Here is an 11,286-nt window from a genome sequence, read left to right on the forward strand (position 1 = left end):
TGCTTGATTGGCCAGCCAACTCTCTGGACCTGAACCCCATTGAGAGGCTATAGGGTACTGTCAAGAGGAAGGTGAGAAACACCTGAGCCAGCAATAGAGACAAACTGAAGGCCACTATATCAAAGCAACCTGGGCTTCGGTCACATCTCAGCAGTGCCACAAGCTGAATGCCTCAATGCCAGGCTACCTGCCAAGCAGCTTGCAGTAATTTATGGTAAAGGAGCCCCAACCAAATACTGAATGTATAAATGACAAATATATACTTATCATTTTTATATTGTACATCCTTTTCTGTTTGATCTTGTGAAATATTAAATTACTTTAAGATACTGGTTTCTGATTTCTATGAGCTATATACACCGATTTTACAAAAGTAAAACAAAAGTAAAACAAAAAAAGGCCTGACATATGTCACTTCATGCTAAATATGATATTTATTATATATATTTATTATATATAATATTTATGATATGTTTCTTTTTTACCCCAACCCTATCCTAAATACCCAACCTGACCCAGAATAACAACTTGTGCGTTTGTCGCCCTCTGCTGGATCACCTTCTATGTGGTAATCAGTTCAGAGCCAGCCGGAGAAGATCCTGTCACTTCAGTTGGTGTGTGTGTGTGGGTGTGTGTGTGTAAAGTCGCCATCATGGCAATCAGGTGGGGGATCTGCAGCGCTGGGAAAATCAGCCATGACTTCACGGTCGCACTGAAGACCCTCCCTGAGGAAGACCACCAGGTACATCTGAGCTTGAACCTATACATCCCCACATCCACATTTCGGAAACTCCAGAAGGGTCCTGGCTTTAGTCTGCAGACCAACGCGTGACAACGATTACAAATATGTACAGAAAGTGACCTGATTAGACAGTGCCGTTGTTCATATGTGCACTCGGTGATAATTCCTCAGTACTGTCAGGGCTGTACTGAAGTCGAGCTTCTGTAACTTCTGCAGTTCGTGCACTTTGTGGCGCAACATTAGCTCTAGTAGTAAACTCTCCCACTTCTAGCTGTTAGCCTCGTTCTCGTGGCATCATGGGTAATGTAGTTTTTGTGGCGTCCGCTCAGCGCAAACTGCATTGAAGAGGTTCGGTTTTGAAACTACAGTTAAAAAAAACTGAAAACAGGAAACAAGCGTTATTCATTCATGATATAATAATAATAATTATAATAATAATAATGATAATAATAATAAATCGACTATCAAATATTAAAAAGGTATTAGATAATAATACGTTGTTATTAATTGTGTATATTATTGTTGTTGTTGTTGTTTACAACAATAATCATACTTAATTATATAAGACAATAATTGTAAATTATTAATTGTATGTGAATTGAATTGTGAATTGTATGCAGAAATAATTTGCCTTTAGTCTGCAGACCAAAGTGTGGCAACGATTATGCAAAAATATTACCCACTGTGATATTGTCAGTATGCTGGCCTGTAAAACCATTTTGTGGAATAAAATCGAGCTGCTGTAACCGGATTGAGCCCAAAAGGCTTCTATGGAGCTGCTTCCAAGTACTCTGCTTCCCATACGTCTGCTTTAAGAAAAAAGACCTAGTCTAATACAATGATCCCTGCTCCTGGAGAGCCACCTAATTAACAGTTAATTAGTTATCCAATGTGTGTTGAACTGTAGGTGGTGGCTGTGGCGGCACGGAACCTGCAGCGAGCTGAAGAATTTGCACAGAAACACAACATCCCCACAGTGTATGGCAGCTATGAGGAACTGGCCAGAGATCCCAACATTGGTATGGTTATCGTCCCTTTTAGTAAAAGGGCTCTTAATAATAATCAATGTCTGGTAACCTATAGAATATGTCTAAAAACGTTTGTAGACACCACTTCTGGTTAGCTGCTTTAAGAAGAGTAGGTTACTATTCATTAAAAACAATGGATGGACAGATTTGTGGAGAATCTTTTGGACCTGAAATGATCAGGTTAAGGCAATGTTTGGCTCTAAGACGACGTCTGCTCTTGGACTCGTAACTCAACAAAGCAGCCAACCATCAGGCCTTGTTTGAATGGACCCTGGTGTATTTTATTTGGGAAAGTACTCCACTAGCTTTTACTTTTGAACTTTCATTTGTAGATGTGGTGTATGTGGGAACCATCCATCCCCACCATCTTTCGGTGGGCGTCCTTCTCATGAATGCCAAAAAGAACATTCTGTGTGAAAAACCTCTGGCAATGAACCTGAAAGAAGTGCAGGACTTGGTGGCCACAGCAAAGACGAATAATGTCTTCTTAATGGAGGTAAGTAGGGATATTATATTACATAATTCATATGTAATATCTTCTAATTAAATCATAGTTAAATACCTGTTTTTGTTGTTATGTACTTATGTACACTATATATCAATTCGTAGTTTAGAAAGCCATGGTTAGAGTGCAGGGCCAGCCAGTGGGTAAAGTGTCTTGCTCAAGGGTTCAATAGTGGCAGCAGATTGCACACAGGTATTGAACCATCGGCTATGTGATCACTTGTGAACCACTGAGCCACTACTGTACATTTCAGACGCTGAGATGTAAAAGAGCTACAAGACCACGGTTATGATAAGGCTGTACCCTACAAACCCGTCTGAGACAGTAATTCATTTGCTAGCAGATGTTTGCTCTTATTGCTCTATATTCTGTTGGTCACGCTCAACTCTGAATGTTTCTGAAGTTGCTTTGCATTTTACATGTCTCCACACCAACAGTGCAGACCATTCTCATTTCCACTCTCCTGTTCTCTCCAGGCCGTGTGGACGAGATTCTTTCCTGCCTCTCTGGAGATCTCCCGGCTGCTGTCACAGGAGGCCGTAGGGGAGGTGAAGATGGTGCGAGCAGATTTCGGCGTGCCCCTCCTCAACACTCCTCGCTCTGTGGAGAAGGAGCTGGGTGGCGGGGCGCTGCTTGATATCGGCATCTACTGCCTGCAGTTCGTCCTCATGGTATACGGTGGGGAGAAGCCTGAGTGCATCCAGGCTACTGGAGTCTGCCTTGACACAGGTAGGTACTGGCAGAAATTCCAGCAAAACATGCAGCTGGCTTGCCTCATCAGTGTCAATGAATCCATTTGACCTTCTGATATGTGTTATCAGTCATTGTTGTTGTGTAGGAAACCTTGTCTTTTTTAAACTGGAGCCTTTACTGGAGACGGCAAAGCTATTCTTAATTCTCAGGTATCGAACTCGCAACCATGTATTCAGTAATCCAGCGCTCTTGCCGCTGAGCCTGACCATGGTCAGCATACTGCAGCACCCCTGGAGCGATGGCTCTCCTTTAATTAAAATGATTTACTTAATATTAATTACTTTTGCCTTCTTCTGTAAAGACAACTCCAACAGTATCCTGTGTGTTGACCTTGAGCCTCTGTGGTTTATATATAAGACAGAAGCTAGTTAGAAGTAGTGTTACTGCAGTTAGTGACTTTTATTTTGACATGGTCTGTTTGTTCAGTGCTGTTAAATTTACTATTACGAAGAACAAGACCTGTAAATGTCAGATCATCTACTTAGTGATTAAATAAAGTCTGATCAAGGTTAACAGGGCTGGACTATTAACTGACTATTAACTATCAACTGGCTAGCGACTACAGAAACAACCTCCAAAATTCAAGCCCAGGATAAACATTTTAACCTCACTCCACATAAAGCTCACTAGCCATATTTGTATCTTAATAAGAGTCCCAGTCCTGTCAGGTAAATCTCTTAAAAGAATTCCTGTCCTTTTTAGTCAACTCTTCCAATAACTGGGTGAACATTTCAGCTCGAGTTTGTGTGCCTACTTCAGCATTTCACCTAATGTTCCAGATAGAGAATTAGAACTGAGGTCTAGTGATTTTGCAGGTCAGTCAGTGTGGCCCATATTTCAAAGTCTGTTAAACTGCTAACACAGAATAGACAGTAATTCAGCGTCTCAAGAGACTGGGTCTCAGGAGACTGGTGTGATTCTTACCTGGTGGGATTGGCTTTGTCTTTAATGCAAAAGGACACGTAACCAAGGATTCAAGAAGAAATGATGCATGAAAGTGGAGAAATCAACCCTAGCCGATCACCTCAGTCATACAGTATCTCCAGTCAATGTTGCTGTGACCTGTTAGACCTGTAGTTGCTCAGTTTCTCCTTCATTACTGATAGGAACTGTTCTCACAACTCTCATGACTCCAGTCAGGCTTTGCTTCACAGGGGCTTTTGCTCATGTTTTGGTGGATATTTGTAGCTTCTGTTTGTAGCTGTTAGAACCTGAAATGAGAACACCCTGATCACTGCCCTCATTCAGTCTCTTAGCATTGCCTTAAAATCGCACCTTTAATGCTAAGTGCCAGTTCTGCCTGTTGAGACACATTTTGTCTGTGCCCTCTTTTTTGGGCTGTTTTGGTCTTGCTAATTATAGAGCTCTCTAAATCATTTCCCCATGAGTACCTGTAAGCTGCTTTCAGAGTAGCTGTGTTTTTACACTGTAGGAGTAATGCATCATGAATTGACTTGACTCAGATGTGTCCATGATTTCTATATGACTGAAATATGTCATTAACATTAAGCATAATATGGACCACTCATACTGTATAGTATGCTGTACAGCTATAATCCCTAGTTCTAATTTAATACCTGCTCTGTGGTGATCCTGTGGAGTCCTGGTCATTGAAGAACAGGGTGAAAGTTAACAAAGTATGCAGAAAAACAGATGGACTACATGAGTGTAGAAACAAGGAGGTGGTGTTAATGTTATGGCTGATCGATGTATATATTATGTGATCCTTCATTATGTGATGTCCAATTCTGGTTATTTTCCTACTCTAGCACAGCTGTGAAACCTGGTTACTAACTGCTGAGTTGGGTCAGACATGTTTGCTGGAAACCTGGAGCTGTGCACCGCTGCATATGGCAGATTTCTATTTCTAATAATTATATTATAATTATATCCTTATGTTTGTTGCAGGAGTGGATGAGAGCATGGTGATCACAATGAAGTTCTCACGGGGCAGATTGGCAGTGTGCACGTGCACAGTGTCTGTGGAACTTCCAAATGATGCCATTATCAATGGGACTAAAGGAACTATTAAGGTAATGGGTCTAGACATGATGTGGGACTTTCTGTGACTGTAGATGATCATGATGCTCGTTGTGGACATGTAGACCTTAAACCTTAAATCCTACTCTGCTATTGTTATGCTATGAACAGTGCAATGCTATTGACAAACCATGATGATTACATTTGAATATATATATATTTATATATATAGATATATAGAGAGAGACCAGTACCAGTACTTACTTAGAAGGCATGAGTTCATTTTCTTTATTACTATAAATGTAAATAGAAATGTAATAATCGTAGGTTATTACCTATATGATTTACTATGTATACCATGATCACATGCACATGATATATCTGTAAAACACCTTAACTCCTTAACACTCCAAGGCTTATTACACACTAAGGTATTACTTTTCCTTTTCTCGTGAAGCTGCTATTTTGGAGATAGGAGGGTTGTTTTTCCAACAGTGGCAAAAAAAAGCAGTGCAGCCAGAGGAAGGGACATCATGTGTAGCTTACACACAGTTCCTTTAGGGGGTGCCAAAGAGCCTTTTCTACAAGCCGATAAGGCAGTGGCTTATTTGGTTGAACATACAACCCTCAGATGTTTGTGTTCTTGTTCAACAGGTCCCGGCTCATATGTGGTGTCCCACATCACTGATAGTGAACGATAAAGAGACGCCATATCCAGTACCTGAGCCTTACCTACCTCTAAACTTCATCAACAGTACCGGCATGAGATACGAGGCTGAGGAAGTGCGGCAGTGTCTGCTCAAAGGTGAAAATATAACCACTATATGACACAAACACCATTATTACATGACGTATAAGACAAATGAATGTTATTAGGAAACTGCTGAGGCATGTCTCAAATCATCAGGTGGACAGCATGCTGTCATGCTTTCCTCAGTATACAAATAATTACTGTGTGCATTTCCTATTGTCCACTACATTCCACTGCACTCTACACTAGACTGAAATGACGACCTAGTAAAGTGTGACGGCTGGAACCAAACCACTGAAGACAATGGTTCTCAGTACTGCTCCTGGGGTTCTCTTAGTTTGCACATTTTTGTGCTTTTATGCTGATTCTGACTCCTGAAAATAGCTTTGTAGAGGTTTGTAGACACTTCCTCATCCAACATTTTTTTTCCTATATAAGGGGTAGTAATGGGGTGTTTGCCCCTGAACACATTGAAGAGCTGAATTCATTCATTTGAAGGGATGTCTGAAAACACTTGGACATAATGATTTTAGTAATAATATGGTATGATATAATATTAAGTAATAATGGTAGTGACTATAATACTATTCCAGAGTTTAGGAGCTATATAAGATCAGGTTCTTCCACCTTTTGAGTTGAGTAATCCTAGGAGAGGTCTGGATCTACACTGATCAGCCATAACATTAGTACCACCTGTCAACTATTTAGTACGGCCCTCTTGTGCTGACACAACAAATCTGACCATTCGAGGCATGGACTTCACAAGGCCTCTAAAGGCATTCTGAAGGTATCTGGCACCAAGATGTTTGCAGCAGATCCTTCCAGCAAGTCCTGTAAGTTGTGAGGTGGGGCCTCCACGCATCGAATAAATGAGCCTTAGATGTCCATGACCCTGTCCCCTTTTCACTGATTGTCCTTTCTTTGAACACTTTTGGTAGGTACTGACCACTGCATAGCATGGCAAAAACCCACACCCCAGATCTGCCCTTCCGCTTTGGAGATATATGACCCAGTCGTCTAGCCGCTTAGCACAATTTGGTTCTTGCTAGAGTGGCTCAGGTCCTTATGCTTGACCATTTTGTCCTGCTTGTAACACCTTCAAGAACTGACTGTTCACGCACTGCCTTATGCAGCCCACCCCTGAACATAGGCCACTGTAGATAAAGATAGCCAATGTTTATTTCACCTTACAGTGGTGCTAATGTTATGGCTGATTTGTATACTGTAAGTAGCAGTTTTGTCAGCATGTACCAAAGCAACCAGTAGATGGCACCACTAAGTGTTTTTGTAATGTTCTAAGCTGTTTCTAAAGCCAAAGGCATTGCTTATGGTCAAGCGAGCATCACACTAAACACTCCCTCTACCAGTTAAGGTGATCTTAATACTAAGATGCGTTTGGGAAACTGGGTATTTAAGTATTTAATATATTGATATATTTTACTTTGAGCCTATCAAATTTTACTTCAGTGATTATAGTGCCAGAACTGTCATAATCATTAGAATATCAGTTTACAAAGCTGATTGGCTAATCCACATTTTTAGCCCTTGTGTCCACACATGACCACATTCATCATTTAAATTTATAGCCAGGCTTTATAATATAAATAAAATTCACTTCACAGTGGACGCCATAGCGCCAACAAGCAGCAGTTTGGTTGTCTCAAATGTTGCTTCTTTTTACATCAGCAGTTTTCAGACTCCTAACCTGTGCAGATCTACCAACTTATTAAAACCTTTGTGCTGTTTGTTCATTGTGTTGCTCTGCAACCACAGCCTACATGATAAGACTGTGTAAGAATCACTGTCACACATGGCCACATCATGGCTTATTGATGTCCTTTCCTTCAGGTCTGAAAGAAAGCTCCAGAATGTCCCATGCTGACTCAGCTCTGCTGGCGGAGATTATGGACGAAGCTAGGAGACAAGTCGGGGTGGTGTACAGCCAAGACCACCAGTGATCCTCTACATCATGTGCTTAGTGATTTGCCGCTTGTTTACTTCAAGCCAATAAACCAGGATTTGCTCACTTCTCTCTCCGTCCTCTTTGACTTTTACTATTTTGGCTGTTGCTTTATTGCATAACAGCAGCTCAAAGGTTAAGGAATCGTGAACAGAAGGCAATCGTATCAGTAGGTATAGACGGGTATCTAAGGTCACGCATTGTTTCAGCTACATTTACGACTGTGATTGTCTTTGTCCAGTTATAATTTACAACAGCATTGAAAATAAACTATGCAGTACTTGGATTGACTTTATGTGCTTCCTTAGTGCAAAAGGCCTCTGCGTGGAAACATAGGAGTACCAGCATTTCCCTGAAAGCAGGTTTAACACATTTTCACATTTATTTAATTTTTTTTTTTAAAGCAAATCCATCCAGTCTGATAGAAGAGGTAAATAACTACGGATGGTGTAGAGTGTTCAGGTTAAAGGTGAGTAGTAACTGGTTACATTTGGTCAATTACATGTTTCACTCTTAGTAATCTTCTCAAATCAGAGATGTTACCTCATATAGATACTGACACAATTGTACACATACAGCTGACAGAAAAACTCGACAATGTAGCTGAGCAGTTTGCTTCCATTAAGCAAACTACCCACACAGTCTCGATGCCTGTTTATCTCCCTTTTATTCATAATGCATCTTATTAGAGATCCTTCACAGGGCCAACAGGTCCTTCCCAACCCACAGCCTGTTATGTCACAGCTTTACCCCATTGCATACAGAAAAAATGGAAATATGCACACAATTCTAAAAACTGGACGCTCATGTATCAACAACATGACTCTAAACTGCTAAACTCTAAACCCAAAACACAACTGCATCACCCTGTTCACCAGCTAGTCTCACTCATGTTGCAGACTTCTTCAACAACAACCCACATTTTGTTGTGCTGTGCCTTCTACCATAGTCCCCATTTCTAAATCCAAGAGAGGAATTCTTTTTTGGTGGTGGAAAGTGTACGAACGCAGACCCTACTAGCCTGTAGCACTACTTCAGGCAATGGGGGGAAGGCATGTAATGATGTCCATGCAGATAAAAACCAGGGATGGATCCGTTTCCCATTTCCCACCCCCTGCTGCTACTGCTGCTACTGCTGCTAGGCCAGGGAGAACGTTGTACCTGATGTGGATGAGCTCCTCTGACCTGTTTCACTGCATTTAGCAGTACATACATGTCTTTTGTTACCTTTTTGCATGTGATTTCCCTTGTAGTGTTTCTCACTGACATGTTTGCTACACACGTGGACATAATTGTCGGTACCCCTCAGTTAATGAAAGAAAAACCCACAATGGTCACAGAAATAACTTGAATCTGGCTACATCTGAGCCTACATCTCAGTGTCTACATCTGAAGTAATAATAAATAAAAATCTATAAAAAAAAAATGAACAAATGAAAATCCAACATTGATTTTGGACCATGCTTCAACAGAATTATTTTAAAAAGTAAACTCACTAAACAGGCCTGAGCAAAAATGATTGTACCCCTGAAAATAATGTTAGGTCAAGGTGTGTCCATTAATCAGCACCACAGGTGTCTAGAATCTTGTAATCAGTCAGTGGGCCTATATATAGGGCTACAGGTAGTCACTGTGGTAGTCTGTTTGGTGACATGGTGTGTACCACACCCAACATGGACCAGAGGAAGTAAAGGAAAGAGTTGTCTCAGGAGATTAGAAAGAAAATTATAGACAATCATGTTAAAGGTAAAGGTTATAAGATCATCTCCAAGCAGCTTGATGTTCCTGTGACTACATACTACTACTACATTATTCAGAAATTTAAGATCCATGGGCCACTGTAGCCAACCTCCCTGGATGTGGCTGCAGGAGGAAAATTGATAAATCAAAGTGAAGTGTTTTTTTTTTTTTTTTCATTAACCATGTCCATGTGTGTAAATAGGTCATACACGTGTATGTATTTCAATATGTAACAACACTACTGAGGGTGGTGTTTTGGATTGATCAGCTCAGTGTTTATCTGATGCTCTGTAACAGGAGTGTATGAGAGAGAGAGAGAGAGAGAGAGAGAGAGAGAGAGAGATGGTTTTGAGGGCCGAGCTTCATTTAGTACGAGATGTCTAAGAAACTGAGCCAGGCTTTTGGGAATGTTTTAGTGTTTGGGAGGGAAAACTGTAATAACTCTAATCTTCTGTTCTGATTAGGAAGGAACTCCCAGCAGCTGTAAACGTTCACTGGAACAGAGGAGGGGGCATCAGACACTCATTGAGACTGTGGTTTAGGGAGGTAGCTAGTGTTTTGGGTATGACCGGTGTGCTTATGTGTACAGAAAACACGTTTGGGTTGACTTGTGTCCCTGTCTGTGTGTTTATGTCCCAGAGCTTTGCACTGTCCTTCTCTTTTTCAGTTTGCTCATTTGTCGCTTTTAAAGTTGAGCATTTTATTTTGGACCAAATGAATTGAGAGATGTGGATAAAATGTTATGGTACTATGACATTTAACTGCATTTAACATACAAAGAACTACTTGCATTTTAATCATTGTTAGTTAAAATTTATTTTCTAAAAAAATAAGTTTATACATTTCAATTCAAAGTCAAAATAATAAAAAAGGGAGGACTCTTATTTTGACAATTTCGTTCGCTATTCTGGACAACTGTTGCTAGACAGTTGCAGCCATATGTTAAATCCCATCTTGCACAATATATCCTTAAATCTTTCTCTGCTTAGTTTTATTTTATTTTGGACCAAACGTATTAAAGAGAATACAACATTTCAGCTTCTATGCTGTTCAACTGGAGTCCTACAAAAGAACTACTTGCATTGCAGTCATTGATATTTATATCTCGTTTGATCGTTTTAAACTTCTTTCAGACATTTCAATGCAAAGTAAAAAACAAAAAAAAAAAAACTTTTATTTTGACACTTTTGTATGCTATCCTGGTAAATGTTACTAGACTCTAGTCCTTTTTTTTTTTAATTCAAAAAGACAAATTCCCTAAGTTGGTAAAATACTACAAACTACTAATACATACTAGTAATAGACTACTTAGCTACATTTGAATTAAAATGTACTCGTTCCTTTGTTTAATTTCAATGGTTGCTGTTTAATTTCATTGTTGGACCAAAAACACGTGTGATAGAGACAGAATCGACGAAGATGACCTACTACATCTCTGAAGGGTACTCGACAAGTTTGCACTTCTGTTCAAGCTACTTTTGGGATCATTCCTCACTTTAATAAAACCCACATGCTTACTTACTTTTTGCCTACTCCAAGGGTTCCTTGGTAAAAGCATTCTGCATAAGACCTGAAATTTGTGGATGCTTAAATGATTCTTTGCCTGATTAAAGGGCTTTTTGTCATTGGTGGAAAAGCAGCAGTGGGGAACGCCAGTTCTGGAGGGCTGGATCCCTGTACAGTGTTGAGCTACAACCCCCTGCTGTAGAGGACTATTTACAGAACCTATATATATATATATATATATATATATATATATATATATATATAAATAAAAAAAGACACCCACACATCACGCAGTGTTGCTTGAGGTGTACTGAAGTGTAA

General features: G+C 40.1%; 1 protein-coding gene across 1 annotated transcript; it reads left to right on the forward strand.

Moving 5' to 3' along the window:
• The first annotated feature begins 600 nt into the window (after positions 1-600).
• Positions 601-7,785, forward strand: dhdh.2 (dihydrodiol dehydrogenase, tandem duplicate 2). Its single transcript, XM_072694998.1, has 7 exons — positions 601-742; positions 1,650-1,761; positions 2,103-2,266; positions 2,752-3,004; positions 4,937-5,061; positions 5,663-5,813; positions 7,608-7,785. The coding sequence occupies exons 1-7, from the start codon at positions 653-655 to the stop codon at positions 7,715-7,717; spliced, it is 1,005 nt and encodes a 334-aa protein (XP_072551099.1). The 5' UTR covers positions 601-652; the 3' UTR covers positions 7,718-7,785.
• The last annotated feature ends 3,501 nt before the right edge of the window (positions 7,786-11,286 follow it).

The sequence above is a fragment of the Salminus brasiliensis genome, chromosome 13, assembly GCF_030463535.1.
Source record: "Salminus brasiliensis chromosome 13, fSalBra1.hap2, whole genome shotgun sequence".
Taxonomy (NCBI): domain Eukaryota; kingdom Metazoa; phylum Chordata; class Actinopteri; order Characiformes; family Bryconidae; genus Salminus; species Salminus brasiliensis.

Bases quoted from the DNA above. Each gene is read 5' to 3' on its own strand.
- dhdh.2 (XM_072694998.1), top strand. From the start codon at position 653: ATGGCAATCAGGTGGGGGATCTGCAGCGCTGGGAAAATCAGCCATGAC. The intron at 1,762-2,102 runs GTATGGTTATCG...TTTCATTTGTAG, and splicing joins GGCCAGAGATCCCAACATTG to ATGTGGTGTATGTGGGAACC. The intron at 5,814-7,607 runs GTGAAAATATAA...CCTTTCCTTCAG, and splicing joins GCGGCAGTGTCTGCTCAAAG to GTCTGAAAGAAAGCTCCAGA.